Genomic DNA, 24,617 nt, shown 5'->3' with positions numbered 1-24,617 from the left:
TACAGCTACTGGCACCAACCCTCTACCTCATTTTTCATGTTACACAGACATATTATTCCGCTTTTTCTTGCAGTCTGCTCTTCTTTTTTTTTTTTTTTAAACACAAATCAAAATCAAAGAGTGGGAAGCAGGGGAAAGAGGTGAAAGCCAATAATCTCTAGCACTTCAACTCTTTCTGCTATTTAGGAGGAACAGTTCTACAAGTGATTTACAAACAGTCCTGTATTCAGATCTGTAAGCCTGCGTGGCTGGCAGTTCAAGTTTTCAACCCCACAAGTCTTCCAAGTGAATCTCCTGCTCCTCATTATTGTTCAGTGAATGACAGACCACTGGGTACACTTCAGCTACGGTGCGATACACTTGATTAAATAGTTTGACTAGATAGATTGTGGCAAGTATCACTGTCTTTTTGTTTATCACATAATGACGAACATAGCACTAACATAGCGCATTCAGGCCCATGCGGTGAAATGAATAAAACATTTGGCTTTTTTTTTTTTTTTCCAAATTAGATGCAATATATCAGCTTGGTTTACGCCCCCGCAAGCAATTTTACTTAATTAGTGTGCTTATGTTTTCTCGGTGCCTCCCGTAGAGAGCAATGAATTATTCTCGCGTCTGTCATACACAAATAATTACTGAACTACTCCAAGTCTAGTTGCTTGTGTGGGAAGCAAAACAAAAACTAGAGATTGACAAAGCAATGGAAAAAGCATCTGGTGGAGAACAATTTCTTTGCTGCAGATGCTCATGTGGAAGTGTGTCATTGTCTGTGTCTAAGTGACGGAGATACAACAAAAACACATTTTTACTCACTTTTAATCATCACCATCTTTAAGTCACACATCAAAATTTGGTCAGCTGCTCTTTTAGTGAAAAGCTCAGGCAAATCGTTGTTTTTAATTTTACTCAGGAGTGTTGTGGAGAAAATAATGAAGCCCTGAAGAACTGACAAACATTTATCACAGAGTGTGCGGGCATACATGTATGCATGTCTCATCATTGTGTACTGTACTTGACAAGGACTATGTGCATGTGTTTTTGCATGTCTGTTGAAGCGCAGCATGTCCATCTCTGGCTGGTGGGAGGACTCTGGTCCAGGGCTTCTCTCCCCGGTGAAGAGCGGTGATGGAGCCAGCACCGCAGACGGGGGACAGAGCAGCTCTGAGCAGAGTGGCAGCCTTGTTTGGTGAGCTCTACCCCTGACAGCTGGGGAGCTCTTATCAGAGCATGCGGCTGGAACTGTACTGGCATGCACGCTGACGACGGCCCCGCCGAGGAGACAGAGATCACAGTGTGTGACGCTGACACACTGCTTGCGCTGCTTCTGAGCTCTGCTGCAGACAGCATCTGTCCCTCTCTGGAATCTCAGAAATCCAAGTGCTCCCATAAAGAGCAGCTACAATCCAGGCTAGGGTCTGTCAGGCTGTGGTCAGCATTTGATTCTGTTCTGTGACCAGGTTGAGAATAGACAGCACGAGATACGCTACAGAAACTTAAAGGCATACATACATAGGATTTACTATCAGCACAAAAGAGCCTGTGCTTTCAATTGCTGTTTCCTCATCAATAACCTCTCACAGTAACCCTAACTCTCCCAAAACAAACAACTCCCTATTTAACCACACACACCGCTGTAAAAAAGTGGGCCAGCTGTAGCCTGGCTTCCTGTCAGACCAATGTGGAGGTATCAGGGACTACGGCCAGATGCCTGCAGACAAACCCTGGCCACCAGAGGCCTCCGCTGGCGGGGACAGCACAGAGAAAGAGAGAGAGAGGGGGGATAGAGAGGGAGGAGTTCACTCCCCATCACCAAAACTGATGTTGATCTCACTTTTCAGTCACAGTACCTTTTTCTGTCTGTCCATATGTTGGTCTCACAGTGTTTTTTTGACACTGTCCCAGTTGTTTTGTATTCTGTATCTGTCCCTACCCTATAACTATGTCAGCTGTTGTATTTGCATTCCCCTCATCTCAGTGGTTTCTGGACCAGATGATTTATTTTCTAACAGTAGTCTTTGATTTAACTGCCTGTGTAACCTTTTCTTCCTAATAATGATACGCCCTTTTGTACAGTAGCATAATGGCTCAAAGTGTGGCACAGCTGCTAACTGAACAACTGTTAAAATGACAGGCACAAATTCAAAGCTTGTCAAGTCTGACCTCTGACCTAGTGTGGTGGGAAGGGGAGGCAGAATCTTAATTGTCTTTGAAAGTGAGACCCTCTCCAGCCTTAATTCAGTTAATATTTTGACATAGAAAAACAACAAGAAGAAAAAACAGCAAAATAATATATTTATGGCAAAAGCTGTTAAACAATGATGACAGCCACCAAATAAGGAACAGGCACCTGATTTTGATGAAAACAATAAAGCCCTTATCCTGAGACATGACTGCCTATGGCCAAAGAGCACCTTTATTACTTTGTGGCACACACAAAAAAACATCTTTTTGATTGATTGATTGATTGATTTTTTTTAACATTTAGTTTTGACTCACCGTCCTGGCTGTCAGCTCTGGGGGATTGTCATTGATGTCAGTAATGGAGATGAGAGCTGTAGCTGTGTTGGACAAGCCAAAGTTCAAGTTGCCCTCCATGTCGGTGGCCTGGACAATGATGGTATACTGGGACACTTTCTGTAAAAAGAATCAGAAAAAAACAGAAAACATACTCAGGGACCGGTTTATCAAGTGCATCCACAAAAACTGAATCAAAAAAATAAATATCTCTCACATGTGACAATGACACAGTGAGTCATATAAATGAATAAATGAAAAATCCCCTCCATGTCCCAGCCATGCACACACATTTCCCTTAGTCTTTAGCTTCCCACTCACTGGAAGTACAGAACAACTGGAGTCTGTTAGAGTGCCTGATTTGCTCAATAACAGATAGTAAACAGCACAAACACACACACACAGACATGAGCAGGCATACACAAAGTTGCAGAGAGGGAGCAATATGTTGGTAAAAGGCCCATCCATTATTGCCTACAAGTCTTGGCTTTCCGCTGTGTGAACAGACCTGGATCATCACTCATTTTAATGGAGCCACCGCCACTTAAAGATGCACCACGGTGCTGCAGATAATACCGGGAGGTGAACGGGCCTTATTTAGTCCAGTCACAGTGAGGGGGAGTCGCCCCAGAGTGTACTGCAGCACACACTGCAATATTACAGTGCCATGAGAAGACACACCATCAAAAATTAAGCTTTGTTTAGACACGAGTGAATGAAAAAGAAACAAACTGTACTTCCACATTCTAACATCATCACATACATGGTACTGAAAGTTTAGTCTGTCCCCAGACATACCACTGGAGAAAAGTAGTGCAGGTGCATATTGTATATGTGTGTCCTGACATTATAAGCCCCTCTGCTCTGTGGTCTCTTCCTCTTCCTATTAATACATTTGGCTCAGGCCTCCATTGTATCGAGAGAAAAGAGAGGGAGCGGGAGAGAATGGACGTCAAGGACAGGCCAGTGTTCTGCACACTGTCGGTAGGATGCATTGTGGATGTTGAATAAAGCATTCAACATCCACAATGCATCCTACCCACAGTCTTGTGTTCATTTGTTGCTAGGCTAGCTTCGTCAAATTTACTGTGGGGTCACGCTTTCTAAAGACTTGACGGCCAGTGACACTGGCATCAGGGACTGCCTGGAGGAATGAGAGCAAACTCTGCCAGTTACTGCTTCCTGTTAGGTGGCGGTGTCTTTGCTTTTCTTTTTTTATTTCTTTGGGTTGTGTCATTGCTCTTTTTTCCCTCTGGTTTATTGTGTGTTCTTTGTTAACTCACATTCTGTGCTTCTTTTGATCTCTCCCTATCTTTCTCATCACATCTTGGTTGCTCTGTGTTCTCTGCCTGTCTGTTCTCTATCTGTCTATCTCTCTTTCTGCCAGTGTCTCTGTATCTTTATATCTCCTTTCTCCCTCCCACTCTTTTTTTTCTTATGAAGGATGCATTTGATTGTTAGATCAGTCAAACCATTGAGGCCAGTTAAATCATGCATCTGGAGTCATTTAGCGTCTCTCCGAGTCTTCATGAAGTATGTAGACATGTTAATCTGCACCAAACCAATCTTATTAATGAAAACTCAATACTGGCTGCCCTTTATTAGACTCATAATGAAATATCAATACCATCTCCCCTCATAGAGCGCTTCAGTAAACAGAGCCTTCAATGAATGTGTCTCTCTGCAGACTCATTTAGCTCCGGTCACATACATCAATCTAGAAATAGCACCAGATGGCTGTAGGAAGCTAATAGGCTTGAGCTTTGATGGACGCCTTTTTACTTTGGTCAGGTGTAGAGAAATGACTGGAGCAGAGCCAGCAGGTGGAGCTCTCACACAGCAGGGGATGCGGCTGATGCGTCCTATCCTGCAGGGTTATATCACTCATCTGAGAGTAGTTGCGAGTTTATGGCCCTTCTAGTGCTCACATGCGCATCCGCTAACGCTCCAGTGAGTGGGAACAGGTGGGACACTCAGACTCTTACACGCACCGGGTATACATGTACAACGGGCACAGCAAACATACACACATACACACACACACACACAGTGCCGAGCACACTCTGCTGTCCAAAAGTGGCTGCCCCAACAAGCCAGTAAAGGGCTCTCTAATGAGTCCTAAACAAGTGCTGAACAGAAAATTTCTCTGTTAGATTAGGGTCCAGTGCTGGCAGGCAATGCAACTTCTTGTCTCATGACCAACAGCAACAGCCCAGACTCCCCACACAGGCCTTGAGCCTCATGGACTTAATCTGTAAAAGCTGAAAGTCATCAGAGACTATGGAAACACCTGTACGCAGTGCTCTGCCAACAATAAAAGCCAATCTCTTTTTTCATGGGGCCCCCAATTAAGGTAGTTTACCATCCAAGAGACTGAAGAAAGAAATAGGAAAATAGCTTCGGGCTATCAATGTTAGCTACTCGACAAGTCAAGCCAAGCAGCAGGCAGGACAGGTGGAGAAACTTGGCTGTTCATGGTTTGTAAGCAAATGGATTTGTGCTCCAGAGAGACTTTGTTAGCAACAACGCAGTAAAAGAAATAATGGTCTCAACGATGTTGAACAAGAAAATGGAGAAAGAGTGGGTTTTCTAGCAACACAAGTACAGTGGTGAATTAATTATACTTGAGCTGAGTGTGTGTTTTCACTGGGCGTGCTGTTCAGAACCACTCAAACAAGCGTAAAGAGAGAGAGAGACTCGCTCTTTGTGTCGTTTTGTGAATTGAGTTCCGACCTGCCGAGATACCACTGGCCACAGTCATTAGCTTGTCACTTACAATCTGTCTCAACTGGCCTGAGAATCATGGCTAAAACTGTAGAGACTGGCCCTCCCTTCTTGCTTTGACTCCACTCTCTTTCTACCTCAGTGACCCACGGTGTCAGTGACCCCCCCACGACAGTTTCAATTCAGTTCAGCTGAGATAACCTCAATTAAATTTACTGGATTTGATTTGATGCTATTCGATTCCATTTCATTAGATTTTAGTTCAGCTCAATTCAGTTCAATTTATTACGGCTCTCTTGAGTTCAGTAACACATCCACATTGTGAATGAAAAACTGCAATACCTTTAGTTACAAGTAAAGTACTGGCAGTTGTGGAAGCTCCGGCAGTGAAATACAGTACACAGTTATTTTCTACTGTCACATCTTTCCCCAGTTAGTGCAAAATATGCAGAGAAGCCTGTTTTGTTTCCATCTTCATCATCTGTCTTTCTCTTCATTCCTCACAGGGATGCCTCTCTGGTTGGGTTGAGGACACAAACAGCTCAAGACTGGTTTGAAGATGGTACAAGCCCGCGGACACTTATTGCAGGCAGCGCACTGCTCTCTGAGAGCTTTTGTCTGAATCCCATTGTAGAAACATTCACTCAGATACGTAGGTAAATCTGAGATATAAACTCTGAATCCACTTGATTAGATACGCCTCCACATTTACGCAAAACAGCTCAGAGTCACATACTGGATAAATAAAGGCTGTGAGTCACATAAGAATAAAGCTGCTAGAATAAAACACACAGACTGGGTGAGGCATTTAGTTAATCGTCCGACTGAGCACTGCAATACAACACACCGGACATGATTAAGCAAATATGGGCGTGATTAACACGTTGCCAGACTTTCTGGTTCCAGAATGTCACAAACACATTAAAACAGTAATGCCAGATAGCAGTCAAATGCAAGCGAAGGTGGTCACCAAAAACTGGTCACAATAGACCAAGATACTCGTGGAAGGTCTCTAACATTTTGTTGAATCCAGACATTCAACAATGCAACAATCCAAACAAACTTACATTAAAAGAAGAGAAATGTCAGCCAGTAGCACGCCGTGGTTGTACAGTTGCTCAAATCACAGAGAGAAGAAAAAGGAGCAGCCGTGAGTGTGAGAATTTTTCAGAAGCAAAGGAGAATGAGAGGCAGGGTATTTGGACTTCCAATTAATCGTCTTGCTATCAAGATGTCAAAAGCAATAATGTAGATACAGAAAGAGAGCGGGGAGGAGAGATCCTGAATAAAGGTGCAGATGGGTTTGTAGCAACCACTTCTCTAGTAGCATCTGATATAGTATTAAAAACCTCTGTCCAGTAGTTACTTAAGGACATGCCAGTGTGGTTTATTGATCACATAAGGGGGAAACTTTGCTCTAGATTTTAGATAACCTAGTATTAGTGTTACAGATACCACACATGATCTTGCCTTGGATAAGGGCATGTCTTGCACAGAGAGGGGAATTGTGCAAATCATTCTTTGACCTCGTTACCTGTTTGCTTCTTAATGATTAATGTTTCTGTACATATTATAATGTAAATGATCTCTGCCCCCAGTTTGAGTGGATCAAACCCAGTAAATCTAGAATAAACAAAAGAAAAGATTTTCAAATAACTGTGGAAATGTTTTGAATATTTATCCAAAAGCTGCTGAAAAGAGATAATAAATATTTGAAATATTTGACCCCGACCAAAGTAGAAAAACATCATCTACAAGAGAGGGTGAAAAAAGAGAGTGGCATAAATGGAACAAGTCAGTCTTTTCTGAAGACAAAAAAGGACCAATTCAATACTAGCTGGGTGCACATAATAAGGTGGATATTGACTGGATATTTTCTTGATTGAATGTTGGCTACCAGCAGTCAACATCCACCTACGTGCTTCAATATTCTTCATTCAGCATCCTGCTCTCAATCCTCCGAAGGCTTTGCTGCCTGGCTCCTGGAGCTTGGGTGTAGGGGGGGTGAGTTAACATAACTGAGCATCTCAGAGACAATAAAGCCCCGGGCCCATTTAGGATGCCCGCTTTCAGCCTGTATCCCCAGTCGGGCTCTGTGGAACCCAATAGAGCCAGGCCGTGGGCACTCATGTCCTTGAGGCAGTCCAGGCAATGTCCTAATCGTCGGCGAGACAGTCCAACGTGAAGCTGGCATCAGCCCGGCGGACAGCCTGGCGCCAGGCCACACCACATCATGCCACGCCAGACCGTTCCAACCCAGGGCCCATGGGAGATTGAGACAGCCTGGGGTAATGAAAGACAACAGTTCTGCCTGCCAGTGGAACTGGTGCCATGGAGGGAGGGCACAAAGGGAGAACATCCATGCCAGCTGTGGCACCCTGACATCTCCCACTCTGCTACCTGCTGCATCAGAGTTACACTGCATTTAGAAATGTACTTCTTCCCTAGTAGTCTGGTAGATGAGTCTATTTTTAGTAAAACATTAATTCTTTCCCCTGTCTTAAATGCAGTGCAACAGAAATACAAAGCAACCACATATAAACAGCCATGTTATACTCAAAATTTAGGATGTATGGAATCAAACATATATGTACTGTATATGGCTTAGCCCAGCTTGCTAGCCTTGGCGATGGAGTATGTGGAAGCACATCAGGTCAGCGGAGGAGAGAGGTTGTGGGTGGGGAGCGAGGGAGAATAATTGGTATTCTGTGGTGTCAGAGGTAAATGATATCAGGCTAACCTCCATGTACCCCATGGTCTCCTCAACACGAGAGAACTTGATTCACCCCTTAATTAGCACATGAATATTCCAATTAGACACCAGCATGGCGGAAGATGATTAGCTAATGTGTGACAGAAAGAGGGTGATGGGAGAAGCGACAGAACATATACAGAGTATGTGTTGCAAACGTGTTTATTGGGTATTCAGCGTCTATACAGTATGCATATTCATGTTATTGTATAGCGGCAGATTCAGTGTAACACCTGGGATCACATTTATCATATGTGCTGCTTTTCCTTGCACTGTGTGAATTTCACTGCATCTAAAGAGCAACCATAACTGCACCAGGGGTGTGTATGTGAACATGTGCGTCATGTGTCTGAGCGTGTTTCTATGTTTGTGTTGATGACCTTGACAGCAGGTGGGTGAACTCCCAGGTGTGTCCCAGTTTTTAGTGGGAGGATCAGAGGCAGGTGGGACTGAGCCTGGCTTGATGTGTCCAGATTAATGAGCTTTCCCTCACTCACATCAGCTGCTACTGCTGCCGCCTGGGCCAAGCTGGAAACAGGGACACAGAGCTGGCTCACGTTCACTAGGCTCATTTATATTGTCCCACAAATGTATCAGGCTGTCATGCCATGCCAGCTCCGTATAAAATTTGGATAAGGGACAAGCATTGATGTATTGTATTCTTCTGTTATCAAAACCTGGTTCTGTTCTTGAGATTTTAAGCGTAATTATTCTCCAAATACGCTTGCCATACCATTGGTAAAATCCTGTTTTAATTTCCAAAGCGATGCCTGGCTGGGTTTAGAGCTGAGGGGGACCAGCGGGACTTCTCAGAACATAAACATTATGAGACACACTCATTGGTGCTTTTATGTCGGCACTAAAATCAGCCAACTAAGTTATGAGGATGAGGATTATCCTCATAATGGCACCATATGAATTTAAACGTTTCCCTGATTTTGCCAGTTGCATTTTCATCTTGCACCACAGATAAGGGAGGTTTTGCCTATGTGTTTGAGCGTGTGTGTATGTGTGAGAGTGTGTGTTTGAGACGGAGAGCAACACTAATGCCCAGAGTCACCTGATCCAGCTTGGGATAAACAAAAGTCGACCCTGCGTGACCTCCCTCATTAGTAGAGTAAGATAGAAAATGGAGCAGGGATGGTGTGTGTATGTGTGTGTTGTGGTGTTGGTTGTGGTTGTGTGTGGGTTGTGGAACAACCACAGCAAGCAACCGACACACACTCACTCACTCACACACACACACACACACACACACACACACACACACACACACACACACACACACACACACACACACACACACACACACACACACACACACCAGTGGTGGATAAGACAAAAGAAGACAATGAGGAGAAAGCTCTTGCAACCTTGTCAGCAGAGGCGTGCTGGACTCGCGTGGCCATTATATCTGATCTGGTCTATGTACTGTGATAAACATTAGATATTAGCCAGCCATTTCTATTTATGTGCAATAACGAAACAGGATAATGTTTGTACTATGTCCTTGTTTTTTTGTTTTAAGGCCAAATCCTGCTACAAGTCTAAAGTGATTCAGATATATATATTTTTTAAGGTTTGGTGACATCCAAATGGGAATCATATTCCAATTTGTGAGGCAAGAAGCCCTGGAATTTATAGGGATATATCTGAGATATTCATTTGGTTATTTAATAGCATTGTGTTTCCAGTAAAATGGTATGCTATGTACAGAAAAGGCATATATTTTGTTGCAGAGAGAAATTTACTGCCAGGTAAATGAATATTGAAAAAAACTACCTTTATTTAATGACCAGTGAAATCTAATTTAAAATCTTAATAGTTGTGGTTGAAAGTGATCTATTTTGGGAATTGTAATTAATTTTTGGATTGTAATTAATTTCTGGGTTTAATGATCACCAGATAAGGATATTAAAACCAATGTACTATCATTCAACAGCAGCTCACCTGCACTGCAGCTAATCTGCATTTGACTGTTTTGACATTTCTCTGACCATGAGAGACACAAGCTGATATGAAGCACTACTTGGCTGTGTGGGTGGGTGGGTAGATGTGTTGCAAGGTATTGTCCCTGCAGAGAGGCTTTGTGAAATAATAAATGACTGAGTGGAATGGCTGTGTTGTTTTCAAGTTCTTGAGTGGGTGGGACGTGGGGGAGCAAGTCGATAGCTGGCTACCAGAACGAATCAAGTAAGTAAAAAAATATAGTCGCATGGGTGTCCTGGTCAGCAAAAGAACTGTGGAATAGCTCAGCGTTTTAGAAAATATTCTTATTAGCAGCTATGATAGTGGGGCTGGTATTGTTATGTGTGTGTGCACACGTGTGTGTGTGTGTGTGTATGTGTGTGTCATCATGACAAAATGTGGTCCTAGTGACATATAGTGTAGCAGGAACCACCACTGATGTGACTGTGAGTAATTTGGCAGGTGTTTATTTGTCTGTGGACAGATTTTGTTACTGCAAATCGCAACCGTGCAAGATACAGTCACAAAACTTTACTGGTGTGTAGTTGAGTTCAAAGATGAGAGTAGTTTGATCCATGAATGCAGAGTATGTAAGAATAATGTTACAACAGAGTAATAATCCATCGCAATGATGTAGTAATAACTACTGAGGACTCGTGGGTTGGTAGATTAACATGTTAATGGGCATCACAGCTGGAGCGATCCCATCACAAGATGGTCTCTAGTTTAGTACCTTAGCTTAGCACAAAGACTGGGGAACAGCTAGCTATCTGCTGTCTCTGCTCTGGCCTAATTTCATTGCTGGATGTATGAGCCAAAGTATTTCACCATTTGGTGGTTAAGGAGTGGAAAGACTACAATAATAAGAGGAATTCATACACAGAACAACACCATGGAATCTCTGCTTACGTTTTATCTTATTGCTAGGTGGGCACATATGAGACACAGAATAATCAAATGATGACAGTAACAGGGATACCACAGCACATACAGTTGACACTGACCTCTCTGTCCAGGCCAGCTGCCACTGTAACTATGTCTCCAGTCTCACTGTTGATGGTAAACATGTTGGGGATGGGGCTGTGTGGCGTCTGTGAGAGGATGCGGTAGCGGACCATGCCGTTCGCTGTGGTGGAGTCGTCTGAGTCGGTGGCTGTCACCTGCATCACAGACGAGCCTGTGGAGAGAAAGTTCGTTAGCTAGGAAGACACAGAGCAGAGTAAAATAATCGGAAAGGCAGATGACGTACATCAGTGCACGCAACACCAGAGGAGGTCAAACTGGGAAAAAGACAAAGAAGAAAAACAAGCAGGCGACACTCATTAAAATACAAAGATGTGCTTTTCGAGATCCTTCGTACACATACATTCTGAAAGTACATACAGCACACTGAAGGTTTCTGGTAAGCCCATTACTGTTAATGAATTTGGAGAAAATATCAAAGAGAAGGAAGAGAAGACTCAGAGAAAACTCAGAAGACAACAAACCAATTTATAAACAAGGAGCAAGTCAATCAGACTTTGCAAATTGCTGTGAAATTCTCTGTTCTTTGGGAAGCAACTTTTAGAGTGAGTGCTATTACAGAGCGGAGTAGAAAAACACTAAATCTGTTAAATAAGCCCCTATTTTAAGCTGTGCTGTTTTGTCCTCTGTATATAGCCAAGCTAGTGGGGCGAAGTTTCCACCTCTGCAGAGTCCATTTAGTAATGAGCAGCGCTGGGTCTTCTGCCATTTCCACCATCCATTATTTCAGCCTTCAGTGGCACTGTGGCTGCCCTTAATGCTCCCATGCTCTCTCCCTATTTGTCTTAGAATCACAGATAAACACTGCCATTTAAGGCAGACAGCACCGAGGTGGTGAGGCGGAGGGAGTGTGTGTAAGTGTGTGTGTGACGGTGTGGGTAAAGAGTGTATGTATGTCTGCGTTTCCTTACAGGTACGTGTGTGCATCTGTATGCATGTGACTGTGCATGTCCTCACAGCACGTATCAGGGTGACAGGCCCTGTGTCCCCGCATCTTCCCCCGAGCAGAATTATTGATTTGCACGAGTTTGTCAGCGGGGCTCACAAATACGACCAGGCAATTAGGAGCACTTTGTGCTGGAAAGAGGAGAGATCACCTCGCCTCTCTCACAGGGTTCTGTGAAAATGTCACTTTCCATCAGGCAGCCATTTACAGGCTGCCGCTGCTGCTACTGCTACTGCTGCTGAGAGAAAAAGACTGTCAGCTCGCAGGAGGGGGACAGCAGAGAGGGAAGACAGCTGAAGCACGAACACGCTTGAATGCGAAGACTTTGTGAGTAGTGAAAAACTTAAGAGGAGAGAGACAGAGGAGCTTAAGAGTAAAAAAGAGACAGGGAAGCAGAGAAAAAGAGTGAGCGGTAATTATAACGCCTACATGTTAGATTGTCTTGTCTAAATTAATTAGACCATTTTCATAAAATTTCTGATGGATTTTAAAAATACGGCACTGTTTTCATGATAGTGGGCACCACAAAGAGTCTCAGCAATTTAATGCATAAGCTCTCTGGTTACCTCAGTGGGCACGATGGTGGGTGGTGGGTACCATGCTGAGGAGGCATGAAACCACCAATGTTCAACTGTCACATCAAAAGCAATCAAATTTGGACAGCAAAAACACATCTTGTATCTTTTTAGAATACAGCAAAAGTAAGAAAGTCAAGTTTTGCTTCACTCCCTTTCAAATGTCTCAGTCGAAGCAGGGGAGCGGCTGGATTGGTGGCAGATTTGGTGGTCCCCTGTGGGTCTGAGCAGTTACAGGTGTCTCCATTCCCATAATTGGGTCTAGATGGCACCATCATTCCTGTGACAGCCTGCATGGACAGGATAATTGTAGCCTCGAATTTCTATTTCAAACTTCATTAAGTTTCAAAGCAGGATTTGTCACTTTGTCCAGCGAAGAAAAGAAGAAGAGTCCAAGGAAAGACAGGAAGAAGAAAAACAATTACTGCTGTTCCACCGAGGGCAGCGTCAATATACAATCAACCTCTTCAGCCCCGCAGGGAAGGAGAAGATGTGATGCTGAATCGCATGTCGGCACTGCTACCTTTCATTTCAATGAGGAGGAATCCAACGATATGATGATGGTGCGCTTTTAGATGAGTGGGATGGCCACGCCTGAAAGGGTTAATCTCTGAGTGCGTTTAATTCCTCTTTAATTTGGAGACTAATTCCAAATCCTAATTGCTTTTCTGCCAAAATCGCTGGAGCTGAAAATTTAACTGGTTGGCCATTTTACTCACGTGACTGGAGATCACCGGTGAGGTCTATCCACTGCCTAAACATTAGTCAGCCAGAGTCAACATCTGCCTCCCAATTAGAGAGAAGATGGAGAAAAAAGACGAAGATGGATGTAGATAGACAGCAGGAACAGAGGGAGAGGCACACACAGATAGAAAGATACGAGGCACAGGAGGAAATTGAAAAGCAGAAAAAGAAACTTAAGATGAGAATAGAGGTGTGAGGGTTTATAAAGACCACTAAAAGCAAAAGTACAAGGGGAAGTCAGGGAGTGAGAGGGCAGGTGATGGACGGTATGAGAGGATAATAACTCTCATCAGTGGAGGGAAGATAGAGGTTTCCTTGTAGAAGGAAAGTGGCTGCGGTACAGTAGATAGAGAGAGAGGAAGAATTAGAGGTTGAGAGGTATAAAAGAGGTAAGAGAAAAGGTTGGAACCCAGTGAATCTTGGTGGAAGTGATGAAGGAGATGCATAGTGTTCACACAAAACCCTCTAATGGAGGCCACTGCTCTCCAAGGACACAAGGACACAATTGCCCCATTCAAACCATTCAAAACCATTCTCTACAGATCTGGAGAGGGCCAGATCAAATGCACAGGAAACTTTTTGGAACCTCGATCCCTATTATTGTATGATGCCATTATTGTGGAACTTTAACCTGCTTATTCCTCTTTAAGGTCACAGTGGGAGAAGCCTGTGCCAGCAGTCAATGGCAAAATCAGAGTCCAGCTATTCAGTTACAGTGAAGGTCCTCATAATTTTCTGCACAAGGTTCAACAGGCCTAAAATTTGTCTGGCTAAACCACCAGTACAAAAAGTAAGCAGATGCATTTGTGTATATCTAGAGTTTGTTACACATGAGTTTACTTGTCATGTTAGGAGCTACTGTACTTAACCAGTGGAAACATTTGTATAATCTGATGGAGCTTTGTCAAGATGATGAATTATCAGGGTTTGGACTTGGAGACTTGAGTTACCAACTAGTTCTAATGGAAGACCCTAGTGAGTTGCAAATATAGCAATAGTAGAATCCAGTGGTGGACTGGATTCTACAATTGGTGGACAGTTAAGATATCTTGGCCTCTGCAGAGCTGAATTTGACCATTCTTTTAAATATATCTCTCAGATGTCTACAAACTTCATGATACCATACAAATTTATGGAATGTCTTCTATAAAAAGACAAAAAAAAATCTTAAACTGAAAAGAAGGAGAGTCTATTTTGACTTCTTGTCTGTGACTGGCTTCCTGTTAGCAAAAGTTTCTGATCCTTATGATAATTCAAAGACACATATACATACACGTATACATTTCTGTGGTTCTATTCAGAGAGGGGGTTAACTGCAGATCACAGAGGATTGCATCTAAACAATTTGTTGTTGATCCTGAGCATTAAGCAAGCTTATTGGTTAATCCAACTTAAGAGAAAAGAAAACATACATAAACAATTACTCAAAATATATTCAAAATACAAAAGAAAAGAAGCAGCCATGGAAACATCTCCAAATGATCCCCATACAAGTTTGCCTATATGTTCAGTACAGAAAAGCATGTTCCATGTTATGGGCTCATAGACATAGCTGAAATAATTAAAAGTGATCACAACATAAACCTACAATACTGTGAAATTATCCAAGTTAATCCCATATTTCTATGTTGACGAACAAGCAGCTCTTTTCCACTCTGCAACTCTAAAGAAAGCTGCTGTTCTACCCCTCTTATTGCCAGCTCATTAACTTCTGTATTTCATAGTGTGTTTTCTCATGGAGGGATCACTTCACTAGTCTGTCGAGAGGCTAAAACATGTTTCTGCATTAGCTAAATTTGTGCCTAGTACATACAGGAATAGGAAGAATCAAGCACCTTAATGTATTAGCTCACCACAATAAAATGAAGATTATTTTGTTAGCACTCAATGTCCAATGATGTTTTAATTGTATGCCAATGGCAAAACACACTGTATGGGAAAACTGACTGAAAGTGAAGGTGGCAAAACTCCCTGCTTTAATCCCTACTTTATAATACCCATACCTACAGATACAATGGATTCTCTGTTCTGCATTGCTTGCCTGTGGGAAGAAAGTGACACAGAAAAGGTCTGTTATACTGAGGTGGCAGTGCTAACCTGCTAACCACTGACCCTCTGCGTCAATAAAAACTGTTCTTATGGCCCTGACATGTTCTCTGCATTAACACTATGACATGCATGGTCTGACAGTGAGAGGCACAGTTAGAAACACCTGCCCTCACAGACAAAATCCAACACACCGAGTGAAACATCGTTGTGCTCCTCCACCTCTTCTTGCCTCCATCACGCCACCCCCCACTCCCTCCTATGCCGACCCTTAATTACACCCCGAGGCAAGATGGGAAGAGAAAGTCTCTTAAATCTCTCTGCAACTGTTATCAAACTTGTCGGGAAGAGAGAGAGAGAGAGGGAGGAGAGACAGAGAGACGCAGCACCCCTGTCCCCCCTTGGGAGGGCAAATCGACTGTGAGAGAAGGCACTCAGCCACTGGTTTTGATCTTGCACTCTCATTTCAGAAGGACTTTTTGAGAAAGACGGTCCATAAAAGGGAACAACTTGCTGTCAGAGTCGGGGACGAGGGGGAGGGGGGAGAAGGACAGAACATCACAGGGCAGATGTTCTGAGTACACTGCAGCCTCTGAACACAAGAGCTTTCTGAAGGAGTCACGCCATGTCGACAAATCTTTATCTGAAGCCACTTAACACAACGCAAGGACTGTCTCATGTCATAGTCTTTAAGATTTTACAGCGTTTCACTACATTTTGGTAACCGTACTTAGAAAGGCAGTGGGTTTTCATGTACTTATCAATTTTCAGTGTGTACTGCATGTTCGCCTGAGCTTATAGCTTAGACAGAGCAACCAAACGAACCTTTTTGTACACATTTAACATGTTTCCCAGTATTATCCTCCTAGTTTCACACTGAACCTCATTTATTCCTCTTTATCAAGAACTGAATGAGATCTGTTAGCTCATTTTGTAATGTACTGTTTTGTTAGATTTGATTACCTGCACAAATTAAATCCTATTAGTCACAGGTTTATTTGCTGAGCAGGCGCCCAGTGGCAGAAAAGTGACAAATGAAGCCATTTCAAACAGATCCTGACTGACAGTTTCATCTGATCTCTCCCTACGTAACATCTGGTGACGGTGATAAGGGTGGTTCCCCGTAGGTCTCCCTCTTTGATGGCTTTCACACAGTGCTAGATGTGAAGATGTGTTGTAATGCTTCAGAGAACCTTTGATATCCCTGTCTGTAGATACTGAATGTGATACTGGTGCAGCTTTACACATATCTCAGCTTTGCATGGCATTTAGAGAAATACAAGCCATGAATTATAGGGGTTTGTTGCTATTACATTTTTCAAAATATCTGAACTGCCTCTGTATTTGGACTATTCATTGTGTACACTGAAGATGAAGGACATACTTTCCTTTATGCACAGTTTTGTTCAACGTCTTTCTCACTGGTGTGACAGAAAACTTTGAGATGAACTTTCCTACTTTTCATGTGTCATATTTCATCTTTCTGCTCAGACATAAAAATACCTTCAATTAACTGATGTTGGAGCATGAATACTGAACTGGCTGCACGGCGCCAGCACATTCACTCCTTTTTTGATAAAAACATTCAAACTGCATTGTTCAACCTTTTTTAAAGTTTAAAGAAATTACCTCTTAACGACAGTGGTATCTAGCTATGCAGATAATTTTAATTTTTTGCCAAGGTTTTAGACGTCCTCGCTACTGACACTTCTGTTACTGCGCCCATATAAATGAAGTGAATATACGAACAGTCTGCAGTGCTTCACAGCATCAAGGGGTAGGTGAGAAAATATATTTTTAATTGCTTGCTAGTTTTAGAACAGCTTTTATGAAAGCCACAACCTGATGCATTGCTTATTACCCTGAAATTTCAACTGAAAGCATTGTCTGTGCTATTTCTGCACTGTTTTTTGATGGGCGTGTGCAGCAAATGATGACAGTAATGTTTCGGAGAACTCACAACATGTCAGTAACCGTCCTACTTGGTATTTATGTAGTAACAGATATGAATATTCTTTGATGTTTTACTGCTGGTCAGACCTGCTGTGGGCTGTTTGAAACAGAGAACTGAGGTATTCCAGCAGCATCCCTGCCCAGAGCAGCACCTGTCACCTGCAATGCAGTGACAGGTTTCAACACACCACCTGTTGCCAGGATGGAAAGAGGCTGTCACCTGGGGTAACACCTGAGGGATTTTCACGGTCATCTTTTGATTCTACGGTGTAATCTAAGCCACATGCAAATTCGGGATGCACACTGGGGGATCTGTGAGGCTCAGCGGTGATCTCATGGCTATTTTTGATAATCGCTGAAAATGTCAGTCGACTTACATGTGATATTAAAGTCGCACATCACAACATTGAATGAAGAAATTTATATTATAACATAGTAAAAATCAAGGAGGAGAGCCAGGTTGGAAAATGATAAACATTTGTCAAAGAATAGAAGAAGAGTTGAAGTGTTCTTCAGGAGAGGCACAAATACAGAGAATCTGAGGTACTCCCAAGCCAAAACCAAGTATTATATGTGCTTGACAATGCCTCAGATTCCTCTCTATTATTTTTGGTTGTTGCCTCAGGTTTTGTGATTCTGTGTAAATTAAGGTATATACAAATTACTTAATTGACTTTAATTAATTTCCATTATATTAAGTGCATATCTTCCACTTGGCTGTGTATCCCGTTCTCTAACTGTAAGGTTGGAATCGGTTCAGCTGGGTCTAAAAATCAACTTCAGCAAAACTGTGCAACATTTAACTTAAAGTCTAAACTAGGTCCATTAATAGTCAGTAAAGGATTTAACTGGCAGAGGATATATTTAAGGCTTAAATGGGCCAGAAAAGTATAAAATGTCTCCTTGAACCTACACTGAAGATGAATTGCACTCATTCTTGTTTTGTCGACTAAACAGGCAATTAGGCCAACATGGCTTTGCAGCCTATTTTCCTAATTAAAATTCATCAATTCAGAGACCAATGACTGAGCTCCACACACACAATATGCTTTGTTGACACCAAACTCTCAACACCTGACACTGTGTGCTCCACAAACAAATGTTACTTGGCAGTGACTGCTTAATGAAGAGCAGAGCAATTATACTGTACATAGTGTAATATGTTCCTTGTTAATTGGTATAACAGATTGCGCTCTGTTCAAAACAGAATTTAATTCAAAGACTTTTGTCGTCGCATACTCTCATTTTAAACTGAGCTGAGAGTATCAGAGTGAAAAACGAAGAAAGTAGCTTTTGGAATGTCTGGTTGCCCTCACTAATTAGGAGTTCTGTATATAGACCCACGCTCCACTGAGGAGTAACCAGTACTCTCTCTCTCTCTCGCTCGCTCTTTTACACACACACACACACACACACACACACACCACACCACATACACACAGTCAATCCTATACTCACTTATCCATACACACACGCACAACATGCTTTCCTATATTGTTTACAAATCCCCCTGAGATTAAACTGCAGCAGAACAATATCTGACCGCTGTGAAGACAAACATGGGTCCTCAGGGTCTGATTGTTAGAACAAGAGTTCTTCCAGTTGAGACATGAGAGCTACTTGAACATTCTGCTCTTGTCTCTCGCTTGGCACTGACCACAACTCTGTTCCCCGATTCGGAGGGAAGGTCTACGTCTCTCCATGCTCTGCAGAATCTGATAATGATGCATCTGGCTAAGATACTGTAACACAAATACCTCATGAACTTGACCTCGTCTGAACCAGCCAAAAACTTCAATTCAAATTCACATCTCAAAATGCTGGTCCATCGCTCAAGGCCACTGGAAGTGAGATTGAAAAATGACGGTTTTCTGATGGAAAAATATTGTATTTGATTGGTTAAACTGATACTAAATTCTCTCAGATTCAAGAAGGTGACTCACAGAGACTCAAACTGTTTAAAAAGTTGAAACCATAATGCATATTGCATCAATAACGGCCAGTATATGTGGCCATTTTCTGTCCATTCATTCATATTGTTATATTGAATAATTTAAACTCTGTAATTGTAAATGATGAAATGCTTGCATTCATAGGTATTTTACTTTATTTCAATATGACTAAGCCAATGAGAACTGAGCAAAGAGAGCAGTTTGAGTTCATATTGTCCTCCTATAATACAAGGTGACAGCACTTCCAGTTAATTTCTTCTTCAGCCACAGCACAAGCACTGAGCTTACATGTTAGGTTAACCTGAATCTGATGCATCCAGTGCAAATGCAAAACTTTTGTATATAATAAAAATCAAACCCCCACAATTATTTGTAGCAGTGGTTCCCTACCTGGGGGTCGAGACCACCAAGGCAGGTTGCAAGATAAATCAGATAAATCTGAGTCATAAGATGATTAACAAGATAGGAAGGAAGAAGACATAGTTCTGCTGCAGGCTTTTCTCTAATCTTCCTTTTTTACTTGTTAAATATTTCATAGTTTTACTTCTTAAGGCCTCTAAAAATATTTAAATGAAAACAGTCTGAGAAGGGAAAATCACTCTGCTGCAACTGCTCACCCACATTTACAACTGTGGCGAGGGGTCACAAATGGACACGCTTTATTTAACTGCTGCTTTAAAGCATATAGTGATTTTTTTATTTGATTCGTCTAGACTGCGCAACAATGGGGAATCAATTCAGGATCTGTTTTCTTGTCCTTAACCTTTATAAAAAATAAAAATTACAGAAACACTATCTGGGCAGCATTGGTAAAACCTACTGTACATTTTTCTGCCTTAACTTAATGACAACTGTCAACAACAATAGGTCATGACACAAGAGCATCCTAACTAAAGGAAGGTTACTTGGAGTTTGTACTGTGTCTGATAATCCAAATATGGCCTTCTTTGCAAGGGCAGTTTGTTCAGATCAATGCATTAACTCAGTGATTTGTTCAGTCTAAATAAAGACGTTGCCTTAACAATTCAGCCTGCTAACCAGTTAAGTTAAGCTACTGCTGAACAAGTTAAATAGATGCATTTTGTACTTGCAACACCAATCGATATGTTGTTTCCATTCCATTTGGTGTAATGAGCGTGATAGGAAACAAGTCTGAGTTTGCTATGGATAATTGTATTTATGTGAAGGACAGTCAACGGTCAACATTAAAGGGCCATTCCCCAAAGCACACAGACCTGTAGCTGTAGTGTTTTTTTTTTTTTTTAAGTCTCACACTATGGGCAACCCCTCACACAAAATCAAAACAACTACACCCCTCAGCACCCTTGGTCATCTCTTCCCTGCAGACACAGATTCATTGAGTTACCACTTGAGCCTCATTTTAGCCTATATTTGCTTACATTGATAAATATGTTGAATTTGCAATTACCAGTTCTTAAAATGTTCCCATGGATGTACAGTGAGCTGGATTACTTTACTATACTGAGGAAAACTTAAAAGTATACTGACTCTTCAGCAAGTAAAGGAGTTATAGGGTGTATCTTTTTTTCTATGATTTCCAAGTGGATTTATGGATCTTGGTCTGTGATGGAGATTAAAGATGATGATATCATTGGGAAGTGAAAGCCAAACTGAATCTATCATGCCTGTGTGCAGCTCCAACTCTTTGAGAGAGCTAAACTATCATCTAGGCATCAGGTTCACTATTAATTACTCTTTGTGTTGTCATGCAGACTTTTCTAATGAATCTGCACTTTACCTTCTGCAGTAGGTTAAGTAGCAAGATGGCAGTAACTCTTACCTGGTTTGGACCCTTCAGCCACAGAGCCATTGTACACCTGCTTCTGAAACTCAGGCCTGTTGTCGTTCATGTCGATCACATAGATGTACAGATCGATTGGATTCTCCACTTGGTTACCATTCATATCCACTGCATGGGCTCGCAGCTGTGAATATTCATAAAAGCATAAAGAAAGAAAGGATCATTAACACTGAATGTTTAACATTACCTTGAATAAATATTACCAAATGTAGCTTGATGAAACTCTGCAGTCCGGTCTGGACTGGATCAAACACAGCACACAGGACAACTTTGACTTTGTTAATTGGCAACTTTATTCAACTGGCAAATATTCTGTTTCTTGTCTGCCAACGGGGCATGAGTATCCTGTTGGTATCTTGGCAAAGACCACAACAACACAGAAAGGGGCAAAGTAGTGAAATGTTCCAGACACACAAACAACACCTATTTTGTTGTTAGCACAGCCAGAGGCCTAAAGAATATCAGAGAGGTGTTGCTGCTCAAGCTGTGGCTTCTTTTTGTTCGGGGGGAATGTTTGTGTCAGTTTGTTTTGACAAAGCCAGCCTTTTTGGATGGATGTCTGCGACTGATGGGCTGTTCCTTGACAATTCACAGTGTGAGAATAGAGAGAGCAAAGAGGAAGAGAATGATGGAGTTAAAAAAAAAAAGTGTTGCAGGGAGATGGGAAGGAGAAGAGGAGAGTGACTGAGCGTTGTGCAAGTAAATGAGAGATGAAAACACAAAGAGGCAGTGTGAGGTTGTGGGGGCTTGAACAGGGAGGACTGACAAAAGTAATCATCATCTACAGTGGGATGTCTTAATCTCCACTGCTGCTGTTACACACCCTCTACTCCCCACCAATCCTCGTTAATGATATCTAACATAACGCAAAGCTTTGTAATAGCCCTGGAACCAAACCGGCACTGTTCGCCGTGACTTACATTGCTCTCATTCTAGAAATTCATATCCTCTGCAGAAATGTTATTTAATCACAGCTTGGCTCAGTAAGAGGAGAAGGGCTCTCATTCTGGCTAAAACTGACACGCTGGCAGCAAAATATTTTGTCTGCCACAACACAGTCAAGGAGGATCTGCCTGCCAGCCTATTTACAGGAAGTCGTGATGTATTGTGGGGTGACATGAAAGATTGAATGGCGGCACCTGCCTTCACCGCAACAAAACTAATCATGTCGGCTTTTGTGCCTGCCTGTCAAGGATGTATCAAAACATACCCAAACACACGCCCGCTTGAGCATTCGCATGCGCATCCAAACACCAATTCAGACACATGTTTATGCATACTAACATGGACACTGACACAAGCGCACAGACGCACACTGGGGAGACACACACAGCCAATCAAAAGAGTCCTCTTTAGCCACTTAATGATCCTCAAGATGCTAGTTTTCCATTGGCTGAAGCACAGCAAACAAACATGGAGAGGAGACCCAACAAACAAACAAGTCCAATCTGTTTTCTCAGCTGTGAACACTACATGCTGAGAGATGTGTGACTGCTTCAGTGCATGGATATGTGTGTGTGTGTGTGTGTGTCTGTTTGAATGTGTGGCTATAACTCTGCATTTCTGTTTTAGTTAAACTGTGTGCACTTTATGTGTGTCCATTCTGCCTGTGGATCTGTGTGTATACGTAATATTTTCTTATATAGTATTTCCATATGATATATGTTTGTCTCTGTATTCCTATGTGCGTGTCCTCCTGTGCATGCACAGGAATCTATTTATGTGTGTCTGTGTTTGTGTGCTCAATGGAGGAACTGGAAATGTGATCTGAGGGCCCGGAGGAGTGTGTGAGCTATGTGGACAAGATGTGTGTGTGCGTAAACCAACATCAGTATTCTGCAGGATGAGCTTTAGTGTGACTGGACCAACCACAGAGGAAAAATACAGTTTGTATTTTGCCTATTGGTCCCTTTACCCAATATATATTTACCGGATACTTCCAGGAGACCCTTCACAATTTTGAACTGAATTCTATATGTGGCACTTTTCTTTCTCTGCTGAAATTTTGTGGCCATGGCTGCTGTTGCTAACTACATACCTCCTGTATGTATTATTTGAGACATTTTCCAAACAAATTGCCGTTACTATTTTTGCTTCATCTAGATTTTTGGGGGGATTCAATATAACTTATCAGACATGTTGCTGTAATTATTAGTATTTTTTAGCCATACCAGTGATGACACTGTTGGCCTATCAGGCAGTTGTCCAACCACTCAACTGCTCTGAACTGAAATACCTCAGCAGAACTATTTGATGGATTTCCATGAAATCTGATGAGGATATACAAGATTCCTAAAAGATAAATTCTATTGACTTTGATGATCATGACTCCTGACATTTCCCTGAGAGCCACCATCAAGTTAAAATCTAAAATTTGTCCAATACTTGGTTTACCATGGTTTGTAGTTGGTTTACTTAGCACCACAGTGCATCCTCACAGATCAACTAGTATGGCTGGTAGCATCTCTTGTTCAACAGAACTAATCAATCAATCACTTTTCCTCTGGGTTCAAAGAGTTAGAATATTTTATATTTATGGTGTTCATTTGTAGCCAATTGAATGCAACGGCCCACAGCACTTTCTGCTAAGGAGTCATTCCCATGTTCCCAAGGTTCTATTCAATTCAATTCAATTTTATTTATATAGCGCCATATCAGAACAAAAGTCATCTCAAGGCACTTTTCATATAGAGCAGGTCTAGACCATACAGTCTTTAAAATAGGCATTTACAGAGAGAAACCCAACAAATCCCACCATGAGCAAGCACTAGGCAACAGTGGCAAGGAAAAACTTCCTTTTAAGACGCAGAAACCTCGAGCAGAACCGGACTCAGGGTGGGCGGCCATCTGCCTCGACCGATTGGGTTAAGAGGGAGAGGGAGAGAGAGAGAGGGGGAGAGGGGATAGAGAATAGCGAGAGAAGAGCATAGCATAACACAGGTTCCATATAAAACGTAAAGTGATGCAAATAATACAGTAGTAGTAATGATAGTAATGATAATTAAAGTATTAACTGCTAACATAGCAATACAACTAATAGCAGTATAAGTAATTTCTAATTCATAGCAGCAGGTGTTGAGTGGAGTTGTGGGAGCAGCAGGAGACTTGTCATCACAGATCAGACTCTACAGCTCCAGAGGCAGAAATACCTGCAGAAAGAGACAGAACAGGAGAGAGAGACGGAAGAGCACACAATACTACAGGAAAGGGGACATATTGAGTTAGTAACATGTTTATGGGATATGAATCCATACTGTGGAGAGAGAGAGAGAGAGAGAGAGAGAGAGAGAGAGAGAGAGAGAGAGAGAGAGAGAGAGAGAAGCTCATTAGATCATGGGAGATCTCCCGGCAGGCTAGGCCTATAGCAGCATAACTAAGGGATGGTTCAAGCCTGAGCCAACCCTAACTATAAGAGGAAAGTTTTAAGCCTACTCTTAAAGGTACAGAGGGTGTTCTGCCTCCCGGACCGAAACTGGAAGAAGGTTCCACAGTAGAGGAGCCTGATAACTGAAGGCTCTGCCTCCCATTCTACTCCTGGAAACTCTGGGAACCACCAGTAAACCAGCATTCTGGGAGTGCAGAGTCCTAGTGGGAT

The 24,617-nt window shown here is 42.2% G+C and overlaps 1 protein-coding gene across 1 annotated transcript in view; it reads right to left on the bottom strand.

The window, feature by feature from the left end:
* Positions 1-24,617, bottom strand: part of LOC108885614 (cadherin-4-like) — a 182,670-nt gene that overhangs the window by 18,589 nt on the left and 139,464 nt on the right. The window contains 3 exon segments of the mRNA XM_018680029.2: positions 2,500-2,637; positions 10,966-11,138; positions 21,002-21,146. Of these exon segments, the coding sequence (XP_018535545.1) occupies positions 2,500-2,637; positions 10,966-11,138; positions 21,002-21,146 (456 nt within the window).

The sequence above is a fragment of the Lates calcarifer genome, linkage group LG12 (assembly GCF_001640805.2).
Source record: "Lates calcarifer isolate ASB-BC8 linkage group LG12, TLL_Latcal_v3, whole genome shotgun sequence".
Taxonomy (NCBI): Eukaryota; Metazoa; Chordata; class Actinopteri; family Centropomidae; genus Lates; species Lates calcarifer.
Note: the sequence above shows the minus strand (reverse complement) of the source record. Positions and strands in the feature narration are given on the sequence as shown.